This window comes from Atractosteus spatula, chromosome 22 (genome assembly GCF_055471065.1).
Source record: "Atractosteus spatula isolate fAtrSpa1 chromosome 22, fAtrSpa1.hap1, whole genome shotgun sequence".
In the NCBI taxonomy this organism is placed as follows: domain Eukaryota; kingdom Metazoa; phylum Chordata; class Actinopteri; order Semionotiformes; family Lepisosteidae; genus Atractosteus; species Atractosteus spatula.
This window is the reverse complement of record NC_142727.1, coordinates 2,937,178-2,960,036: the sequence shown is the minus strand read 5'-3', so window position 1 is coordinate 2,960,036 and position 22,859 is coordinate 2,937,178. Positions and strand designations below refer to the sequence as shown.

Here is a 22,859-nt window from a genome sequence, read left to right as displayed (position 1 = left end):
CAGAATGAACTATTGAGGCAACAGCCTCCCCCACCGAGAGGAGGGGTGACAGCTGACTGCTCCCCCAGGCCCCACAGACCCCAGAGCGGGACCACAATGTCTCCCAGCTCCGAGCCTCCTCCCTCAGCGCCACGGGGACCTGGAGAGCCCCTGGAGCTCTTGACCTCTGACCCCTGGCAGACTCGGGTCTCACTGCAGCAGAACACGGCCTGTGTGTGGACTTGCGGTCCCAGCTGCGCCCCTGGACAGCCTCTGCGCTCCGACACGGGCGGCTCACAGAATTCAATTCAATGCAATTTATTTTTACATAGTGCCTTTCACAACAAGGTTGCCCCAAGGCACTTAACAAAACAAGTGACCGTACATGTTGTGAATACAGAACAGAAAAGACCAGAAGACAACGGAGGAGAGGAACCACAAACTCCTCACTAAGGAGAAAAGAAACCTCTAGAGGTCCAAGGTCAACTGTCTGCCACACCCCTAAATGCTAAAATTATACAATTAAAAAAGGGAGAAATGAATGAAGGTATTAATCCATCCATCATGTCTTCTGTATGTCAGTACTCCATGCAGATCTCTGTAGACCAGCAAAATCCTCGTAAACGATAGCTATATGCACGATGTCCCTCTTGGATCCAAGGCAGTGATGCAGCATCCAACTCAGATGGTACCCAGCCCGGGCGCCATCTGGACGTGGGGAGGAGAATAGGATAGTTTGATCAGAACAGATGTGTCTACCTGGTGGGCCAACACAGAGACACACAATGGCATGTACAGCAGCACCAGCAGCCATGGTTGCAGCAGGCTATAATGTAAGGTGTGAGCAGGCTAGGCTGAAGTAATAGGTCTTCAGTCTGGATTTGAATACTGAGATCGACTCAGCGTCCTGAACATGGGCTTTCATAAGCGAGGGGCCCTGTATCTAAAGGCTTTACCTCCAACTGTTTTTTTATTAATGCACGGAATACGAAGAAGACCTGCATTCTGTGATCTTACCGGCTGAATTGGATGGTAAACATGAATAAGTTCCATTAGACGGACAGGTGCCTGACCTCGGAGAGCCCTGTAAGTAAGTAGAAGGATTTTGAAGTCCGCCCTGTATCTGACAGGAAGCCAATAAAGAGAGCTAAGCATGGGGGTTATATTGGTCATACTTTCTGCTCCTAGTAACAATTCCAGCTGCTGCATTCTGAATTCGCTGTAAGGTGATGAAAGAGTGGTGGGTGCTCCCTGATAGTAGGGCTTTGCAGTAGTCTAACCTGCTGTATACAAGAGCATGTACAGTATTACTTTCTCTGTGTCTTGAGTGGAGAGAATCTGCCTTAGTTTTGCAATATTTCTTAATTGTAGGAAGCATGTTATCGATACTGTTTTAACATGAGAATTAAATGAGAGCCTTTAATATGATGCCTTGGTTGCGTGCTGAGTCTTTGAGGCAAATGTTTTAATCCTCTGAGTGAAGTTCTGAAGGTATAGTAGTCCTATCAGTATTGTTGCCTCCAACAGATCAGAACTGCAGAATTCCCGCACCACCTGGAATTACAGCGGAGAACTTCCAACAGTTATTCTCACAGGCTTTTTATTCGCCAACAAGAGGATACACACATAAAGCCTAAACACGACACAGCAATTGTCCTCCTCCATCTGACAGTGACATGCTTTTCCACGTGGTTAACTCTCTACACTGTGCCAGTACAGATGGAGGAAATCTAACTAGTCAGTAAAAACACAACAGACAGCTCGTAATCCACACTGGAAGACTGGTTCATCTTCTTTCACCAAATGAAATCAGGTTTGAGTGAGGTTGTAAATCCAATCCAAGCTCACCAGTATAGGCTAAACCTCTCTGCCTGTAACCTGAGAGAAAGCTGCTCTTTTTGTTGACGGAAATCTCCCTCACAGCACTGATCCACTGTTCACATGTTGGGGGCTTTCCAGTAAACCCAGTTTCTTGTGATTGTTGTCTTACTGGCAGCTAAAGGAATACCTAGTATAAATCTACCCTTAACTTACAAGTAATCAAAAGTAAAACTACCCAAACACACCAGGGAGATGGGGAATAGCATGTTAAGGTTCACTATATTATTAAGGCTTCATGTAGAGGTTTCCTGTATTGTTGAATTTACAGACAGGACAGGATTATGTGTAAATGAGTCTCTACTTGCTCTCCACACAACCTCCCAACACTGTGAACTGCTTCCTTTTTGATGCGTTTGAACTTTAGGATGCATAAATAAATGTCAGGTTTTTCCAACAGAAGTTTGGAAAAACCTGACATTTGTGAACTTGTGAACTTGTTTGTGAACTTGTTGAAATTTGTGAACTTGTTGAAATCTGTATCTGTTCTTCCACTAATCTACAGGTTTGACCATTTTCTTTAAATATATTCTGCTGAATCTTCTCATCACACAATCAACATTATGCTCCAGTGTTGATATTAAGTCTCTTGACGAGCAGCTATAAAGCTGTCAAGCAGTGTCTTACCTGGGCCTGTAAGTGGCTGCTTCATGAGATCTTCAGATGAGAGGGGTCTCTGCTCTCCGCCAGCACACCTGTCACACAGCGCTGGGTCACGACGCTGCACAGAGCCGGAGACACGGCTTCACCTGGGAGGAACATGAAGTCTTACCGAAGGCAGTCAGAACTGTGACTTCAGAAGTCAGGGTGAAGAAAAAGAAAGGATTATGAACTGATAGTGAGGGCAGCATGCTGGTAGAGTGGCTAGCACTGCAACCTCACAGCACTGGGGCTCTGGGTTCAATTAGCCCACCTGGCAGTGCTGCAGCTCTGTGCAGTAATGTACTAATATATACCCCAGCGGACTGGTACCTGTTGTTGCTCTGCAGTAATGTATACCCCAGCAGACTGGTACCTGCTGGTGCATTATGCAATAATGTATACCCCAGCGGACTGGTATCTGCTGGCTCTGTGCAGTAATGTATACCCCAGCGGACTGGTACCTGCTGGCTCTGTGCAGTAATGTATACCCCAGTGGACTGGTTCCTGTTGGCTCTGTGCAGTAATGTATACCCCAGCGGACTGGTACCTGTTGGCTCTGTGCAGTAATGTATACACCAGCGGACTGGTACCTGTTGGTGCTCTGTGCAGTAATTTATACCCAGGGGGGACAACAGTACAGAGGGACACATTGTGCTCTCAGTGCCTATACTGTATCCCCCAACTCTTCTGACACAAACTACAGGACAGAAATCAGACCTAGACTCTCACTCCTCCCCAGACTATTCTGAGACTAACTACAGCACAGAATTCACAAATGGACACACCTCCTCTCACTCTTCCCCAAACTGTTCTAAAACAAAATACAGCACACACAAAAAATCACAACTGGACTTTCAATCCCTCAGCCTATCCAAACACATCGTAGACAAACTACACTCAGGAAGCACAGCTGAACTCTCACCCCCAACTCACCCTGCCCAAACTCGTCTCAGATAAAATACAAATCAAGCTCAGAAATCACAGCTCGCCATACTCTACTGAGAAAAACTACAGCACAGAAATCACAGCTGAACTCTCACACCCTCTCACCCTCCCCAATCTCTTCTGAGACAAACTACTGCACAGAAATCACAGCAGAACTCTTAATCCTCTCACACCTCCCTAAACTCATCTGAGACCAACTACAGCACAGAAATCACAAGTACTCTTCCACTTCTCTCAACCTTCCCAAACTCGCCTGAGAAAAACTACAGCACAGAAATCACAGCTGTACTCACACTCCCCTCTCCGCCTGCCCAAACTCTTCTGAGAGCTGGACTCTCTTTCTTTTCACCCTACCCTAACTCTTCTGAGAAAAACTACAGCACAGAAATCACAAGTACAAATGTGTTGATCAGCTTTTCAGCAACAGTTAGTGGTCACATAAGATGTAGTCAAGCCATATTTCTGAGGTGAAAGAAAGAGGTTTTGACAATATGCTGTACCTGTGGGTCGAATGTCAAGCCTGAATCAAGTATCACCGCCAAGTTTTTCAATATAGACTGAAGGTCAAGTACAGTACCATCTACAGACAGGGTTACAGCACTGGCTTTACAAAGTTTAAATCAGACACCAGAGAGGACTGGGGATATCTGTGGGCAGCTGGGCTCTGTTTTACAGGGGTGGGAAGTGCTCAAGACCCTCACCGGCAACTAACATGTTTTTGTTTTGTTCTGGGGAGCTTTGCAATGACTGATACTGTGTCCGGCGCTTATGTCAGAGAAAGAAATTGCCTGCTGTTTTCATTTGCAATATATTTTTTGGGCGTTTTCAATGCAAGGTTGTAATTCCAGGAAAGCTGAAATCAAAGCAATGAAATATTTGTGCCCACCAAAAGGACTCAAAAAATGATAATACTTGTAAATAGTTAAATCCGAGCACAAGAACTGCACATTCTCACGGGTAGATTTGCGTATGATGGTGTTGAAAACAGGAAAATGAGAAGAAACACGTGGAAGATACATTAAAACAAAAAATACTAATGTCTTGCATGCAAAGTCCACAGGGCACACCACCCCAGACAGGGATCTTCAACACTGCGCTGGGGCAAAGCCCTCAGAACTCTAGCAGAGAAGAGTGCAGATGAATGGGTTTGACGCAGTGATTTAAGAGCTGGGGCAGAGCTCTCTGACCTCTAATACCCACAAGGAACAGTGAGCTGGAATACCCTGGATAATCACTGTTCTCACTGTAATACCCTGGAACTGTGCTGCAGGACAAGAGCTAACCATCCGCATGAGGAACATATTTACCAGTGAAAACAGCCTGGGGAATACATTTTATATGACTGGAGAAAGGTTCCGAATGTTTTTTTGATGGTTTGGATATAATTAAATCTGTGCTTTTCAGAAACTTTGTAGCGTTCTGACAGGTAATTATTTGTTTTACGGAATACAGAAATGCATACAAATAGAATAGTTTTGGACTAACATCTAATCTTTCCGAATTTTACGAGCCCCCAGGACGTGAGAGCAGGGAAAGACACACAATTCCCTTACAGCAAAACATTCACATCAGTCTGTGAGCAAACTCTTGAAACATCTTTCTTTTTAAAACGTTTACAGTCGATATAAAGACACTGCTCCTTTCTGGAATATCTGAACTGCATTTCGAGTTCGTCTCTTCCTCAGTCCTCTGCACCATTTCATATAGATTTTAAAACCAGTAAATTAAATGAGCAAATTAAATTCACTCCTTTAACTTGCGTTCCGTTTAATATTTATTAATGACCTGACAATAAAACCGCTATCATTGAAATCATTTAACTCACCAGAGATCCACAGCTGAAATCGTGTGGACTGCAGTTCTTATTTTAAAGACATTTGCCTTGTTTTCCAGACAAGCGTGTCCTGCTTTTCTCCCCTTAGCGTGTCCCGATCCACTCTCTCCTGCTCCCTCTGCTGGACAGTCGTGGTCTCTGCACCCAGGAGCTCCGCCCTGGTTCAGCTGTAACCTTACAAACAGGGAGATACTTTTCTATCGGTCCTGTAACTGTTTCTCAGTCAAAGCGACTGCTTCTTCTCCCAAAAAGAATTTGAATATTTAATTATTTCTTTAAAAAAATTCTCCCGTTTACAACCGTTTTGGTGCAATATATGCCAGGGACTTGTGCAATACATTTATATTTATATTGTGCAATACAACTTTTCTGTGGACTGTTCTGTTCTGGTCTTTGTGTGTTCTGGACTGTGAGTAACTCTTCTTAGTGCACTTCTCACTGTAATGGTTGTATTGTATTATTATTAATGTATCCTTCGTTACACTGTGGCTGTGTTGACTGTGTTAAGCTGCTGTTGCACTGCAATTTCCCTCACGGGATCAATAAAGTATTTATCTTTCGAAATAATGTTTAAATGTTTTGCAGAGCCTTCACAGCATAGGGTCAGTTTAACATTTTTACTGTATGTGATTCACTTGTTTTTTATAGTAAAGACTTGTATAATAGTTATACCTAAACTCCACAGAAACATTTCAATATCCTGCATTTTCAAAATATACTCCATTACAAGATAAACAGCAACTTAAAAACTGAGACCCGTGTTTCGCTTCATTAAGATCCGAAATAATTGTTTCAGGTCAGACATGGAGGCTATTTTTATGGAAGCTCGCTCGATTTATACTGCCTAAAAACATGCGACCATATAATAACAGGATTTAGACGCAGTTGTAAATTTCTAATCGTTAAAACACAAACTAAAAATAAAAAGGAGAAAACATGCAAGCGGACCTGGTTGAGACACGATCCCTCCTTCTCTGATTCGTGCAGCAGCAGAAACATTAACCTCTTCCCTGCCGGAGAGCCGATAGGCACGAACAGCACCGGTGTTCACGTTATTCGACGTGAAATCCCTATTAATTAGATATAATTAAGAAATTTTGGATAAAGTAATAACATGCGCGCACACACACAAAAAAAGGTAATGACTGCCCCTTCTCGACTCTGTGGGTGGCTCTTAAAAGAGCCTTTGGGTTCGCTGATCGGGGACGGGCGGGCCGGGTTTACTTGGAGCTGGTGTACTTGGTGACGGCCTTGGTGCCCTCGGACACGGCGTGCTTGGCCAGCTCTCCGGGCAGCAGCAGGCGCACGGCGGTCTGGATCTCCCGGGAGGTGATGGTGGAGCGCTTGTTGTAGTGCGCCAGGCGGGAGGCCTCGCCGGCGATGCGCTCGAAGATATCGTTGACGAACGAGTTCATGATGCCCATGGCCTTCGACGAGATACCGGTGTCCGGGTGCACCTGCTTCAGCACCTTGTACACGTAGATGGCGTAGCTCTCCTTCCTGGACCTCTTGCGCTTCTTGGTGCCCTTGCCGGCCGTCTTGGTCACGGCTTTCTTGGAGCCCTTCTTGGGAGCAGATTTCGCTGGTTCAGGCATCTTCACAAACTGTACTCTGTAAAAACAGGCTTGAGAGGTCTGGTCTCCTACAGCTCCTATTTATAGCGGCCGCACGCAAACCAGCTCGCTCAGCTAAGAAGCCGGCTCATTGGTCAGCGAGAGAGCTTCTCTCCTATTGGCTGCGCTCTCCGCCAATGAAATTCAAACGGCTGAGCGCCCGAGCCGCTCGCTCTGACTCCAGGCGCCTCTCTCTCCCCTCCGCCCGCGCACACAGGAACAAAGGGCCGTGTGATCCGTTTAGCACTACGTGCAGATTTTCTGAAATCCGACTCTCATTCCATTTATATCTCCTACTCTAGAAAACAATGTGCTCGGTGTAAACTGTGCAATTTGTGCAAACTTGGAGTCAAAAGAACTCTTGGTGATAATCTAGGCAACCTTAAAATCACTCTTGAGCAACCAACAGCTTTGCATAGCAGCGCATTTGAGCTTTGGCACTGCTTTCAAATGAGTCCGAGCTCACGAACCCTTTCTACAGAATGAGTGTAACGAGAAGGGCTCTTGGCGAATGAAGGGGAACTCAAGCGCTCCGTGCGCCTTCCTCTCGTCCTCCCGCTGAGCAGCCCGCTTCCTTTCTTAAAACCCATAAAGCGTGCGTGAGAAACAAAACGTTTAGAAGCTGAACCCCATTCGGTTCCCATGACCTCATTGCAATTTTCTACCATTCTGTACACGTCTGATGGGCGCGCTGTAAATGTCTTATTGAAAGAAGCGCAAAGCATTTAGCACTGCGAGTGATGGGGATGAAAACTATGGGCAGGGAAACGTGTTTCATCACGTAACGTTATTCCATTAGCTACCAGATTCACCTACAGCTCGCTCTGTACTGTGCATTACGGCAGGATAATCAACCTGGTCTGCGATTACATTTCGAGCCGCACTTTTAAAGTACAACTTCATTCCACAGACTAGCACAAAGATTTCAGCTCTTTTCTGAAAAGGTGGGTGGCTCTTAAAAGAGCCTTTGGGTTGATACGTCGGGGTCTGGTCCAGCAGTGAAGCTCCGCTCCTGTTCAGCCTCCGAAGCCGTACAGGGTGCGGCCCTGGCGCTTCAGCGCGTACACCACGTCCATGGCGGTGACGGTCTTCCTCTTGGCGTGCTCGGTGTAGGTGACGGCGTCGCGGATGACGTTCTCCAGGAACACCTTCAGCACCCCGCGGGTCTCCTCGTAGATCAGCCCGGAGATCCGCTTCACTCCCCCACGGCGAGCCAGGCGGCGGATGGCGGGCTTGGTGATTCCCTGGATGTTGTCGCGGAGAACTTTGCGGTGACGCTTAGCGCCTCCTTTCCCGAGTCCCTTTCCACCTTTGCCTCTTCCAGACATCTTCAAGTTATCAGCTGTGAACACAACACACACTGCTGGGCTGCAGCCGCGGCGCTTCTCTTTTCAAGCCTGAGAGCGGACCTGCTTGAGACCGGAGGCGCACTGACACACGAGCCCGCCTCCTCTCCGACCGCAGCAGCAGCCCAGACTGCACATGAACCCCTTCCCTGCCGTGAGCTCTCCCACAGCAGCGCTGCAGAGGACAGACCTCGAGTATTCAATGTTTATGTTGATGCGACCCGCGGTGCTGTAATATTCTCGTGTAGATTTAGATCTAATTCCGCGCACAACACAAAAACACAGAATTCGGAATGGAAAATGTAGTGTACTACTGTGTATGAGGGTCATGAATAGCTGACATTAAGCATTCATCGTTGAAGTACATATTTTGTTCTCCACCCCTTTTGTAGCATTGAATAAACAATCCAGCTGTTAAAAATGCCAAAAAGATTTTATATAAGGACGTCTTATAAACGCTTAAAACGAAATGTTCCACCTAAAGTAACTGACTGTATACACGTTCTTAAATCATGTCATTGAAATCTCTATCACAAGTACAGTCTATACAGTGTAGTACTGTGCATGAGGGTCATGAATAACTGACAGGTTTTGAAGGCACTAATCATTGTAGAAGAACATATGTCGTTCTCTACCCCTTTCTATCATTGCATAGGCAATGCAGCTGTTAAAAAGTTAAGAAATGTTTCAAAAAGTACGTCTTTTGAAACTGGAAATGTTCCACCTAAAGGACCAGTGTATAAATGTTTTCAAATCATGTCATTGCAAACTGTATCACATGTACTGTTGGAGTTTCACGGCTAGTTAACAGCCTTCCCTGCCGCAGGTAGTGGTCCTCACAGATCTTTACTGCAGTAGAAATAATCGCTTCTTTTGTGGGGATTAAGCAGCCGCTTGTGAACAAACACCAAAATTAAGGGTATGGGGCTTTAACGGTGATCATCCTTGTATCATTAAAATTATCTCATGCACTTAAAACTTTCAAATTTAGATACGCGAATGCTGAAAAACCAGAGCAGAAGGGGTGACGTATTTTGCTGGTTAACTGCAAGTGTAGTCGTGCACGAATGCGCTTTTAACAAAATCGTGTATAGAACATCTCTGAAGTGATTTCACTTATCCGCTAACCAACTGAGAATTGTGTTTCGTATAGACCACAATGGAAATATTTAACCCTCTCGAGTGTTGTGGTGGCTCTGAAAAGAGCCTTTGTGTTCAAGGGGAAAGATCCTGCAGCGGGCGGTCCGTGTCTAAGCGCGCTCCCCGCGGATGCGGCGGGCCAGCTGGATGTCTTTGGGCATGATGGTCACCCTCTTGGCGTGGATGGCGCACAGGTTGGTGTCCTCGAAGAGCCCCACCAGGTAAGCCTCGCTGGCCTCCTGCAGAGCCATGACGGCGGAGCTCTGGAAGCGCAGGTCGGTCTTGAAGTCCTGGGCGATCTCTCTCACCAGGCGCTGGAAAGGCAGCTTGCGGATCAGCAGCTCGGTGGACTTCTGGTAGCGGCGGATCTCCCGCAGAGCCACGGTGCCGGGCCTGTAGCGGTGGGGCTTCTTCACGCCGCCGGTGGCGGGGGCGCTCTTGCGGGCAGCCTTGGTGGCCAGCTGCTTCCTGGGCGCCTTGCCGCCGGTGGACTTGCGAGCGGTCTGCTTGGTTCTCGCCATCTTCCTCGCCGCTCTTCGCAATCAGCACTGTAGTAAGAGATGCTGCCGGCACTCGGGTTTATATGCGCAGGACGCCCCGTCCTGATTGGTTGAAAGGTACAGGGGGGAGGGGGCTGTAACTCTCTGATTGGACAGTTTGAAACCGAGCGCGCAGCTCTGACACTCCTCGTGGGTTTCAGGCCTCAAATTTTCTTTGTTTTATAAAGTAAAAGAGTTGAGGCGTTTTTACACCTAGATATCAATAGGGCGGCAAGGTGTTTGATTAGTGTTTTAGCTATAATAATGCAGGACAAGAATATAATTCCATAAAATGATTAGTAGAAGACTACTATAATCAAGGACACTAATATAATTTAGTGTCTAAAGGCAGTCCTGTGACTCGGGAGGTTAATATTGTGCTGAGGGACCCAGATTCTACAGTTCGGGGTTAAAATCTAGTTGAAAGACTAATATGAATGAACAGAACAGTCTTATTTTGATTATAAATTTGGTCTATAATTAAAACGTGAAAATCTACTTGAACGAACTGAATTCAGAGAATTGTTGTATGAAACATATTACGAGCGCAATAGAAATCGATCTTCCATAGTTTAGCTAGCGGCTGCGTGCCTTTCTCAGCCACAGTACATCACTACTAAAATCTCAGTAAAAACACGTGTATAGCGACATTTGTGCATTCTGCAATTATATAATCGGAACTCGCTCTTTTTAAGAGGCTGTGGGTGGCTCTTAAAAGAGCCTTTGTGTTCGGGATCAGTCGGGGTCTCTGCCGGGCTGTTTACTTGCTCTTGACCGGCTTCTCGGTCTTCTTGGGCAGCAGCACCGCCTGGATGTTGGGCAGCACGCCGCCCTGCGCGATGGTCACGCCGCCCAGCAGCTTGTTCAGCTCCTCGTCGTTGCGGACGGCGAGCTGCAGGTGCCGGGGGATGATGCGGGTCTTCTTGTTGTCCCGGGCGGCGTTGCCAGCCAGCTCCAGGATCTCGGCGGTCAGGTACTCCAGCACCGCGGCCAAATACACCGGGGCTCCGGCGCCGACCCGCTCGGCATAGTTTCCCTTGCGCAGCAGCCGGTGGACACGGCCCACAGGGAACTGCAGTCCGGCCCTGGAAGAGCGAGTCTTTGCCTTGGCTCTGGCCTTACCGCCGGTCTTTCCTCTGCCGCTCATCTTGTAGTATCAAGCTTGACAATGATCACAACTTTTCTGCAGCCCCACTTTTGAATAGTCGCGGCTGAATTTGATTGGTTGGACGGGAACAAGCTCTCCACCCAATCAGAGATCAGTGATGCCAACCAGCGCTCTCGGTCTCGACCAATCAACAGGCAGGAGGGAAATTCGGACTCTGAACACAGAGCGCGGCTCTGCTGCAGAGCGAAGATAAATATTTGGTTTTCAATTTCAAGCTTATGATCATTATACTCATACACGGGTATATGGAATAACGAAATGCTATTTAGCTAGCTCTCAGACGGTAAGTGGTAAAAACACAATTGCATAACAAAAGAAAGAGAGACAACAGGCCATGTGCAGAACAACAGGCGATTAGCAAACCTTTGCTTAATCGGTCATTTTCATGCTTTAAAAAGTGTATATTTTAGTGTATTTCACCGCCATCTGACTCTCAGTGACCATGTCTTAACACGCTACCTTGAGTGGAATTAAGCTCAAGTCCCATAAGAATCTGGATCACCCGCCTGCGAGGGCTCAGTATTGAAAAGTCACCATTGTCGCTCTTATAGATAGATACTTTATTGATCCCGTGAGGGAAATTGCAGTTTTTGTTTTTTTTTTAGATAAAGTGATCAATAGTGATCAAGTTGTCACGTTACGCCTTTTCACAGGTCCGCTATAAGCTGCGAGACTAGCAGTCACGAATTGCAAGTCACACACTAATGAAAACCTACGGGCAATGTAACAGTGTAACATTTCACCTCATTGTTGGTGATGAGATGAAAGGAGTCGCAGCGTTGTTCAGTGACGATTTGAAAGTTTCATTCTTAACGAAAAGGAACCTTATAATTCTACAAAACCTTCCCTATGCACTCATTATTTGCAATAGTATTTACTTTTGTACAATATTTTATCGCAATATCGCACTTCAGTTTCAAGAAAAAAGATACTTTAATCGCAAAAACTCAATACCCCCCCATTGTGTAAATTAACTATTCCCCCCCCCCCCCTCTCGAGCGAACCGGCGCTTTCAGGCGGTGAAAAGGGAAAGTCTGCGCTCTCTCTCGGAAGGGCTGGTGGCTCTTAGAAGAGCCTTTGGGTTTGGAGGAAATTAACTCGGGGGTCGATCGCTCACTTCTTCTTGGGAGCCGCTTTCTTAGCTTTGGCCGTCTTGGGTTTGGCCACCTTGGGCTTCGCTGCCTTGGCTTTCTTCGGGCTCTTTGCCTTCTTAGGCGCCGCGGGCTTCTTGGCCTTCTTGGGGCTCTTGGTCGCCTTCTTGGCCGCTGCGGGCTTCGCGGCTTTCTTGGGCGACTTCTTGGCGGCCGCCGGTTTCTTGGGCGCCGCCTTCTTGGGCTTCTTGGCGGCCGCTGGCTTCTTAGCCGCTGCGGGTTTCTTGGCCGCCGGCTTCTTGGCTTTGGCGGCGGCGGCGGCTTTCTTCACGGGCTTGGTCTTGGTCTCCGCCTGCTTCTTGTTGAGCTTGAAGGAGCCCGAGGCGCCGGTGCCCTTGGTCTGCACCAGGGTGCCCTTGGTCACCAGGCTCTTGATGGCCAGCTTGACGCGGGAGTTGTTCTTCTCCACGTCGTAGCCGCCGGCCGCCAGGGACTTCTTCAGGGCGGCCAGGGACACGCCGCTGCGCTCCTTGGAGGCGGACACGGCCTTCAGTATGAGCTCTCCCACGCTGGGGCCCGCTTTCTTGGGCTTGGCGGCGCTCTTCTTCTTGGGCGCCTTGGCCGGCGCGGCGGCGGGGGCCGGAGCGACTTCTTCTGCCATCGCTGCGTCTCTGTCTGCTGTCGGACTGTCTGCGGCTCCGCGCGCAGGCGGGACTTCAAGGCCGCATGAGAACCGTGGAGACTCAACCGCTGCTGCTGCAGCTCCGCTCCGCACAGCCCGCTCGCACTTGTGTTTTCTCCCCGCACAAAACTGCCCCGTAATCCTCACAACTACACCGAAACGAGTACAAAAGATGCAAAATGCAGAGGAAACCCCCTGGTCTTTAATATGCAGTTGAGTTACAGATTTTTCTGTATGATAATTTTGACAGAATTGCCGAAACTCCAACAACAGCGCACACGAAAGGCGGTGCTCGCCCGGCACTTTGTCGTCTATTTCTAAAAGAAATGTACTTAAACCTTCAGTAAAGACAAAAACAAGGTGTAAATAATACAGTTGAGACCGAGGGTCATGTAACACAATAAGAATGAATTCTGAATTATTTAAAACTGATGATTTATTTTGCTCTATGTTCGGTGTCATTAACACACACCCGGACTCGCTGTTTTTAAGAAAGAGAGGGACAAGTTTTCTCAAACAAGACAGTATCCCCGTGAAATTGGGAGTATTTCGAGTTTCTCCACCGATACGCTTTTATAAAATGCTGAACAAGCGTTGTCTGTCGCTTTGTTTATCTCATAAATTTCCAAATCCGTTATTTCAATGGCGGTTCTTCAATGGGGCTTTAGTAAAGACCGCGACTCTCTACCGTAAATACCAACATCCAGATAAGACCTGCGAGGCAGCCGTTTTAGAAGCAACACTAGCATTGCTTTATTTCAAAACGATTATTTATTGTTAATATTAATTAAATAGAAGACCTTTACCAATACTGAATTATCCACACAGACTGTAGAAACATCCTGAGTTTATGTATTCAGCTGCTCTGAAGAAACCAGCTGTGCCGTCTCTTCCCTTCAGTATGTTATGCAAGAGGCAAACGGGAAAATCTGCACCCCAAGAACCCCCAAAATCCGTACAACAGGACAGATTACGGAAAAAAAGATTAAATTGCAGGACAGAAATGCTGAACTGGAGACGTCCAGAAGTGAATCAAATACCCCTTTTTAATGTTAGTGCACGTTACCTCCGATCAATATTTTAAGGCCAGAATAAAAGGACTCCAAAAGCTGGAACAGGGCACTTTCATATTTTCACAGTAAGTGCAGCATGGAACACTCAAGCAATCAGAATCACCTGAGAGCCATTTGCCTCAAAACGTAATTCTCCCCCAAAACCGGAGGACTGATTACAGTTGATTACATTGCCTTACCACAGCTAAGCATGAATGCAAAATAATACCCTTACCAAATCCAACATTTTCTACTGCCATTTCTTTTTAAACTGTTCATCTAAAACGCAAATGTCATGTGCACGTAGACAAATGTCCCCTCTTGTACCAGTATATACCACTAACGTATATAGAAACATTTTGTAATTGAACTGATACATCAATCCAGATCAGCTCACTGGTTGCCTGGTCTTCACGCCTCAGTCTTGCCACAGTGTCATTTTGTTCCAGACTCTTGCTCATAACAAACTGAACTGCTTCAGCTGGCATCCATATTCCTGAAGAGTTTTCAACAGGAGCGGCACGCGCTAGCTCCCCGAACATCACTGGAGTGGTACGTTAGCTTCAAGTCTTGAAAACTTGGCTTGTTAATGTGCCCAGTGTCCAGGTTTTATATTTTAAAAAATAAAGAACTGCAATCCCTCCTCGATAAAAAAGTCTAAGTGCATCTAATAAGCATTTCACAGAGAACAGGAGACACTTCTTTACCCAAACAGGTGTGGGAGAATGAAGCAATTTGTCCAGCCGTGCTGATCCCCTGGCTGCTCTCTAGAAACAACAGGGTGAGATCTGTGTCCACTACCTAACGATCACGTTACTGTCCTCTTTGTAAAGACACTGATATGATATAAATCGACTGCAATGTCTACATTCCTTTAACCCCAGTGATCAACAGTCAAAAGCACAGATTATGCACGGGCATAATTTTGTTTAAAAAAAGTATGTAGAAAATGATTGTAATGGTTTCTTTACTTTACTGGGAGAGAATGATATTGCTTTCTCAGGTTTAAAGAACTGACCTCTTTCAGTTACGACATAAATCAATTGCAAAAAATTCCTCGCCAGAAAAAAAAAAACATATTTTGCGCTATAAGTATCTTTATAAATCAGGTCATAGAATTTCAGCAACCTGCTGTATTAAAACATAAGGCACTCGCATCGCCAACAAGCAGAAATAACTCAACTCACGGGAGATCCACGGCTTAATTCGCGGTTACCTGTGGACGTTGATACTTAAAGAGAAGTGCGGTTTTCCCCCACGCTAGCGTGTCCTGTTATTTTGTTTCCCTCGGCGTCGCTCTGGAGTGTCCCGAGAGGATCATCCACACATTTTCACCATTTATGTGATTTTAATCCATCACTTTCTAACATAACATCACTTTATTAGCCCTATACAATTTGTATAGCAAGCCCTATACAGCTTGCTCTCCATGAGACACAGACACACAACACTGTTTAACATTGTTAAACTCCAGTTTAAGCAACACAATTTTACTATGAAGTGAGTAACGTTTGCTTACAAGTCAGGGTGCGTTAAAGGGCCTGCTACTTAAGTTTTTTTCATTTTCACATGTAAAATTTCTGACATGTTCATATTTAATGATTATTTGACGCACGATTAAGAATCCATAGGCATAAACCATGGCCGGCTCTTTTCACGAGTCTGTGGGTGGCTCTTAAAACAGCATTTTGGTCTGTTGATGCCGGACGGACGGTTTACGGAAAGAAACTCCTTTAACACCGCATTGTATGCTATGAGCTCGTGTATGACGCGACTTTATTAGTTAAAAAAAAACTATTTGCAGAAATAATGTAACTCACCAGGGAATCACGGATTAAATCGTGCAGTCCGTGCAGGAAATCATGAAGGTTTACTCCCGAGATACCAGAAACATTACAGAACACGCAGAGGAGATAAAACTGTCTTATTGAAGAACGAAGTAACCATGAAAAGGAAGAAATCATGATTGCTCTTTTACAGACTCTGTGGGTGGCTCTTAAAAGAGCCTTTGGGTTCGTTGATCGGGGACGGGCGGGCCGGGTTTACTTGGAGCTGGTGTACTTGGTGACGGCCTTGGTGCCCTCGGACACGGCGTGCTTGGCCAGCTCTCCGGGCAGCAGCAGGCGCACGGCGGTCTGGATCTCCCGGGAGGTGATGGTGGAGCGCTTGTTGTAGTGCGCCAGGCGGGAGGCCTCGCCGGCGATGCGCTCGAAGATGTCGCTGACGAACGAGTTCATGATGCCCATGGCCTTCGACGAGATGCCGGTGTCCGGGTGCACCTGCTTCAGCACCTTGTACACGTAGATGGCGTAGCTCTCCTTCCTGGTCTTTCTGCGCTTCTTGCCGCCTTTCCCGGCAGTCTTGGTCACGGCCTTCTTGGAGCCCTTCTTGGGAGCAGATTTCGCTGGTTCAGGCATCTTGTTACACGATTCACTGTACAGACAGTAAAGAGATCACATGCTTACTGCAGCCCCCTATTTATAGTGGCTACATGCAAATCAGCTCGCTCAGCACAGAAACCGGTTCATTGGTCAGCGAGAGAGCTGCTCTCCTATTGGCTGCGCTCTGCGCCAATGAAATTCAAACGGCTGAGCGCCCGAGCCGCTCGCTCTGACTCCAGGCGCCTCTCTCTCCCCTCCGCCCGCGCACACAGGAACAAAGGGCCGTGTGATCCGTTTAGCACTACGTGCAGATTTATTGAAATCCGACTCTCATTCCATTTATATCTCCTGCTCTAGAAAACAATGTGCTCGGTGTAAACTGTGCAATTTGTGCAAACTTGGAGTCAAAAGAATTCTTGGTGATAATCTAGGCAATTTTAAAATAAATTCTGAACCAACAGCATTTTATCGCAACACTTTTGAGCTTTAGCACCGGTTTCAAATTAGTCTGAGCACAAGAAAACATCACACTAAACCTTTCTACAAAGTGAACGTAAGCAGAACGGCTCTTTGCAAATGGATTTCAAGCGCTTCGAGCGTCTTTGTCTCGACCTCCCGACGAGTCTGAGCGAACAAAGAGCCGAGCAGCTTCCTGGCGGGGCGGGAGGGTTAGAAACGGCCCGATATCACAAAAGCTCTTTCTTAAAAGATAAACCAAGCTTGAAGAATAAAAAAAAAACATTTAGAAGCTGAACCCCCTTTTGCACCATGATTTAATAGCAATTTTCTACCATCTCGAACGCATTTTTTAAGGAAGGCTCATCAGAAGAAAATAGTTTAAATGCAAAAACGCAAAGCACGCTGTACGAGTGAGGGGGACGAAAACTACCACACCAACACTTCTGGGCAGCATAACGTGTTTCACCAAGAAACGTTACACTATTAGTAGCCACATCCATATACAGGTCGCTCTGTATTGTACAAAGCACCAGTGTTTAACAAAGCGACTCTGTGATTACTTTATTTCTTACCATCAAACGTGGCTTTAAAAATAAAACCTCAATGCCTAAACAGATTAGAGCTCTTTTCTGAGAAGGTGGGTGGCTCTTAAAAGAGCCTTTGGGTTTAAAGTCGGGGTCCAGTCCGGCAGTGAAGCTCCGCTCCTGTTCAGCCTCCGAAGCCGTACAGGGTGCGGCCCTGGCGCTTCAGCGCGTACACCACGTCCATGGCGGTGACGGTCTTCCTCTTGGCGTGCTCGGTGTAGGTGACGGCGTCGCGGATGACGTTCTCCAGGAACACCTTCAGCACCCCGCGGGTCTCCTCGTAGATCAGCCCAGAGATCCGCTTCACTCCCCCACGGCGAGCCAGGCGGCGGATAGCGGGCTTGGTGATTCCCTGGATATTGTCGCGGAGAACCTTGCGGTGACGCTTAGCGCCTCCTTTCCCGAGTCCCTTTCCGCCTTTGCCTCTTCCAGACATCTTCAAATTACCAGCTGTGAACACGCCACACACTGCTGGGCTGCAGCCGCGGCGCTTCTGTTTTCAAGCCTGAGAGCGGACCTGCTTGAGACCAGAACCGCACTGAATCCGCCTTCTCTCCGACCGCAGCAGCAGCCCAGACTGCACATGAACCCCTTCCCTGCCGTGAGCTCTCTCCCACAGCAGCGCTGCAGAGGACAGACCTCGAGTATTCATTGTTTATGTTGATGCGACCCGAGGTGCTGTAATATTCTCGTGTAGATTTAGACCTAATTCCGCGCACAACACAAAAACACAGAATTCGGAATGGAAAATGAAGTGTACTACTGTGTATGAGGGTCATGAATAACTGATATAAAGCATTCATCGTTGAGGAAGTACATATTTCGTTCTCAACCCCTTTTGTAGCATTGAATAAACAATCCTGCTCTTAAAAAGTCTAAAAAAAGTTTTATATAAGAACGTCTTTGAAAACGTTTAAAAGGAAATTTAAAAAGTAACTGTATACACGTTCTTAAACCATTTCATTGAAATCTCGATCACATGGACTGCCCGAGGTTGATGGCTAATTAGCAGTGGTCCTCACAGATCTGTACTGCAGTATAAATGCTTCTTCTGGGGTGAAATGAAGAGCGGTGGAGGGACCAGTCAGCTGTTGCTTAATTGTGAACAAACACCGAATTCGGAAAATAAACAGTAGTGTAAGGGGTTTTAGTGCCAGTCGTTCTTGTAACATTAAAATAATCTGATGCAGATCAGTTGACCAAACGAGAATTGTCTCGTACAGAGTAGAATGGAAATATTTAACCCTCTCGAGTGTTTGTGGTGGCTCTGAAAAGAGCCTTTGTGTTCAAGGGTAAAGATCCTGCAGCGGGCGGTCCGTGTCTAAGCGCGCTCCCCGCGGATGCGGCGGGCCAGCTGGATGTCTTTGGGCATGATGGTCACCCTCTTGGCGTGGATGGCGCACAGGTTGGTGCCCCACCAGGTAAGCCTCGCTGGCCTCCTGCAGAGCCATGACGGCGGAGCTCTGGAAGCGCAGGTCGGTCTTGAAGTCCTGGGCGATCTCTCTCACCAGGCGCTGGAAAGGCAGCTTGCGGATCAGCAGCTCGGTGGACTTCTGGTAGCGGCGGATCTCCCGCAGAGCCACGGTGCCGGGCCTGTAGCGGTGGGGCTTCTTCACGCCGCCGGTGGCGGGGGCGCTCTTGCGGGCAGCCTTGGTGGCCAGCTGCTTCCTGGGCGCCTTGCCGCCGGTAGACTTGCGAGCGGTCTGCTTGGTTCTCGCCATCTTCCTCGTTCCTCTTCACAATCAGCACTGTAGTGAGAAGTGTTGCCCGCACTCGGGTTTATATGCGCAGGCAGCCCCGTCCTGATTGGTTGAAAGGTACAGGGGAAGGAGGGTGTAACTCGCTGATTGGACGGTTTAAATCCGAGCGCGCAGCTCTTACACTCCTCGCATCACGTCTCCAGTTCTCTTGGTTTAATAAGAGACAAAGAAAGATCCACTTCAGGCGTTTCCACCCATATATATATATCAATAAGGGGCAGAATGTTTGAAGAATGCAAAATATAATATTGTACGACAATAATATAATTCCAAGACATCATTACATAGTACAACAGTACTAGTATAATGTTGACTTTTAGTGTAAAAGAGCAGTCCTGTGACTGAGAGGTGAGGGTTGTGCAGAGGGACCCAGATCTGTTTTAGTCTACAGTTCGAGGTGAAAACCTTAGAAACCAAAGGACGGATATCGCTGTTTTGGTTTACAATCAAAAGATTAATATCTAGTTTAACGAACTGAATAAACAGAATTATGGTATGAATTATATTAAGTGCGCAACAGAAATCGCTCTTCCACACAGCTGCTGTACGATTCTGAGCAACAGTACATCATTACTAAATATCGGTAAGAAACGTGCTCTGATATATTTATAAATTATACTAATAAAAACAACAGAATCGCTCTTTTTTAAGTGGTTGTGGGTGGCTTTTAAAAGAGCCTTTGTGCTCGGGATCAGTCGGGGGATAGTTTGAGAAGGAGCGCGCAGTTCATACACCCTCTCCAATCTTCTTGGTTTGATCAAATCAAAGTATAAAGGCGTTTTTATACCTAGAAATCAATAACCTACAAGAACCTTGATTTCTTTTAACTATGATGAAGTAGGGCAATAATATACTTACATTAAATCATGAAATAGTATAATCCTACTATAATGAAGTTAAATCAAGCATATGTTACAGTGTAAAAGCGCATCCTGTGACTCAAGGGAGGAGTGCTGTGCTGAGGGACCCCGATTTCTGTTCAACTCTACAGCTCGGGGTTAAAAGCTCGTTATACAATAATATACATATGATATAATAATGTGAATGTAGAGAACAATATTCTAAACCCCATTTCAAGTTATATAGGGAACCCAGTTCGCTCTGCTCGGTTTATAATTAAAAGGTGAAAATCTACTTGAAGGAACCGAACAAAGAAGATGATTGTATCAACTGTATTGCGAGTGCAACAGAAATCTCTCGTCCACACAGCGGCTGTGATTCGGAGCCACAGACACCACTGAGGAACAGAACACGTGCACCGACCTATTTATAAATACTGCAATTATTCTAAAAAACAGAAATCGGTCTTTTTAAGAGGCTGTGGGTGGCTCTTAAAAGAGCCTTTGTGTTCGGGGTCAGTCGGGGTCTCTGCCGGGCTGTTTACTTGCTCTTGACCGGCTTCTCGGTCTTCTTGGGCAGCAGCACCGCCTGGATGTTGGGCAGCACGCCGCCCTGCGCGATGGTCACGCCGCCCAGCAGCTTGTTCAGCTCCTCGTCGTTGCGGACGGCGAGCTGCAGGTGCCGGGGGATGATGCGGGTCTTCTTGTTGTCCCGGGCGGCGTTGCCAGCCAGCTCCAGGATCTCGGCGGTCAGGTACTCCAGCACCGCGGCCAGATACACCGGGGCTCCGGCGCCGACCCGCTCGGCATAGTTTCCCTTGCGCAGCAGCCGGTGGACACGGCCCACAGGGAACTGCAGTCCAGCCCTGGAAGAGCGAGTCTTGGCCTTAGCTCTGGCCTTACCGCCGGTCTTTCCTCTGCCGCTCATCTTGCAGTATCAAGCTTGTTTGAAGAAATCCACCCACAATGATCACAACTTGTTTGCCGCCCCGCTTTTGAATAGTCGCGGCTGAATTTGATTGGTTGGACGGGAACAAGCTCTCCACCCAATCAGAGATCAGTGTTGCCACCCAGCGCTCTCGGTCTCGACCAATCAACAGGCAGGAGGGAAATTCGGACTCTGAACACAGCGCGGCTCTGCTGCCGAGCGAGAACCAATATTTGTTTTTCTATTTCAAGCTTATTATCATTATACCCATACACAGGTATATGGAATAACGAAATGCTATTTAGCTAGCTCTCAAACTGTAAGTGGTAAAAAACAACAATACAGCTGCATAAGAAAAGAAAGACAGAGACAACAGGCCATGTGCAGAACAACAGGCGATTAGGAAAACTACAACAGATAATGTGCAAAACACACTGCTTAATCGGTCATTTTCATGCTTTAGAAAATGTATATTTTAGTGAATTTCACCACCGTGTGACTCTCAGTAACTATGTCTTAACACGCTACCTTGAGTGGAATTAAGTTCAACTCCCATAAGGATCTGTATCACCCGCCTACGAGGGCTCAGTATTGAAAAGTCACCATTGTCGCTCTTATAGTGATCAAGTTGTCACGTTACGCCTTTTCACATGTCCGCTATAGCTGCGAGACTAGCAGTCACGAATTGCAAGTCACACACTAATGAATACCTACGTGCAATGTAATAATGTAACATTTCACCTCATTGTTGGTGATGAGATGAAAGGAGTCGCAGCGTTGTTCAGTGACGATTAGAAAGTTTCATTCTAAACAAAAAGGCCCCCTTATAATTCTACAAAACCTTCCCTATGCACCCATTATTTACAATAGTATTTACTTTTGTACAATATTTTACCCAACTCGACTAAATATTGCATTTCAGTTTCAAGAAAAATGTACTTTAAACGCTAAAACTCAATACCTCCCATTGTGTAAATTAACTATTTCCCCCCCCGACATCGAGCGAACCGGCGCTTTCAGGCGGTGAAAAGGGAAAGTCTGCGCTCTCTCTCGGAAGGGCTGGTGGCTCTTAGAAGAGCCTTTGGGTTTGTAGGAAACTAACTCGGGGGTCGATCGCTCACTTCTTCTTGGGAGCCGCTTTCTTAGCTTTGGCCGTCTTGGGTTTGGCCACCTTGGGCTTCGCTGCCTTGGCTTTCTTCGGGCTCTTTGCCTTCTTAGGCGCCGCGGGCTTCTTGGCCTTCTTGGGGCTCTTGGTCGCCTTCTTGGCCGCTGCGGGCTTCGCGGCTTTCTTGGGCGACTTCTTGGCGGCCGCCGGCTTCTTGGGCGCCGCCTTCTTGGGCTTCTTGGCGGCCGCTGGCTTCTTAGCCGCTGCGGGTTTCTTGGCCGCCGGCTTCTTGGCTTTGGCGGCGGCGGCGGCTTTCTTCACGGGCTTGGTCTTGGTCTCCGCCTGCTTCTTGTTGAGCTTGAAGGAGCCCGAGGCGCCGGTGCCCTTGGTCTGCACCAGGGTGCCCTTGGTCACCAGGCTCTTGATGGCCAGCTTGACGCGGGAGTTGTTCTTCTCCACGTCGTAGCCGCCGGCCGCCAGGGACTTCTTCAGGGCGGCCAGGGACACGCCGCTGCGCTCCTTGGAGGCGGACACGGCCTTCAGGATGAGCTCTCCCACGCTGGGGCCCGCTTTCTTGGGCTTGGCGGCGCTCTTCTTCTTGGGCGCCTTGGCCGGCGCGGCGGCGGGGGCCGGAGCGACTTCTTCTGCCATCGCTGCGTCTCTGTCTGCTGTCGGACTGTCTGCGGCTCCGCGCGCAGGCGGGACTTCAAGGCCGCATGAGAACCGTGGAGACTCAACCGCTGCTGCTGCAGCTCCGCTCCGCACAGCCCGCTCGCACTTGTGTTTTCTCCCCGCACAAAACTGCCCCGTAATCCTCACAACTACACCGAAACGAGTACAAAAGATGCAAAATGCAGAGAAAACCCTCCGATCTTCCAAACGCGCTTCAACTTC

General features: G+C 47.4%; 6 protein-coding genes and 3 pseudogenes across 6 annotated transcripts; all 9 read right to left on the bottom strand.

The window, feature by feature from the left end:
- Nucleotides 1-6,474: 6,474 nt before the first annotated feature.
- Nucleotides 6,475-6,873, bottom strand: LOC148816573 (histone H2B). Its single transcript, XM_088939968.1, has one exon. The coding sequence runs from the start codon at nucleotides 6,871-6,873 to the stop codon at nucleotides 6,499-6,501; it is 375 nt and encodes a 124-aa protein (XP_088796094.1). The 3' UTR covers nucleotides 6,475-6,498.
- Nucleotides 6,874-7,907: 1,034 nt separating this feature from the next.
- LOC148816572 (histone H4) lies at nucleotides 7,908-8,219 on the bottom strand. Its single transcript, XM_088939854.1, has one exon. It carries the CDS (start codon nucleotides 8,217-8,219, stop codon nucleotides 7,908-7,910), a length of 312 nt encoding a protein of 103 aa, XP_088795980.1.
- Nucleotides 8,220-9,487: 1,268 nt separating this feature from the next.
- On the bottom strand, nucleotides 9,488-9,898 carry LOC148816571 (histone H3). Its single transcript, XM_088939964.1, has one exon. The coding sequence runs from the start codon at nucleotides 9,896-9,898 to the stop codon at nucleotides 9,488-9,490; it is 411 nt and encodes a 136-aa protein (XP_088796090.1).
- Nucleotides 9,899-10,676: 778 nt separating this feature from the next.
- On the bottom strand, nucleotides 10,677-11,063 carry LOC148816570 (histone H2A). Its single transcript, XM_088939965.1, has one exon. The coding sequence runs from the start codon at nucleotides 11,061-11,063 to the stop codon at nucleotides 10,677-10,679; it is 387 nt and encodes a 128-aa protein (XP_088796091.1).
- Nucleotides 11,064-12,100: 1,037 nt separating this feature from the next.
- On the bottom strand, nucleotides 12,101-12,848 carry LOC148816569 (histone H1 pseudogene; annotated as a pseudogene).
- A 3,050-nt stretch (nucleotides 12,849-15,898) lies between these two features.
- LOC148816566 (histone H2A-like) lies at nucleotides 15,899-20,860 on the bottom strand. The gene is made up of 2 exons (XM_088940147.1): nucleotides 20,489-20,860; nucleotides 15,899-16,269 (listed from the first exon to the last, which is right to left on the bottom strand). Exons 1-2 carry the CDS (start codon nucleotides 20,858-20,860, stop codon nucleotides 15,952-15,954), a joined length of 690 nt encoding a protein of 229 aa, XP_088796273.1. The 3' UTR covers nucleotides 15,899-15,951.
- On the bottom strand, nucleotides 17,458-17,769 carry LOC148816568 (histone H4). Its single transcript, XM_088939858.1, has one exon. It carries the CDS (start codon nucleotides 17,767-17,769, stop codon nucleotides 17,458-17,460), a length of 312 nt encoding a protein of 103 aa, XP_088795984.1.
- LOC148816567 (histone H3-like) lies at nucleotides 18,655-19,054 on the bottom strand (annotated as a pseudogene).
- A 1,015-nt stretch (nucleotides 20,861-21,875) lies between the features above and the next one.
- Nucleotides 21,876-22,630, bottom strand: LOC148816565 (histone H1 pseudogene; annotated as a pseudogene).
- Between the last annotated feature and the right edge of the window lie 229 nt (nucleotides 22,631-22,859).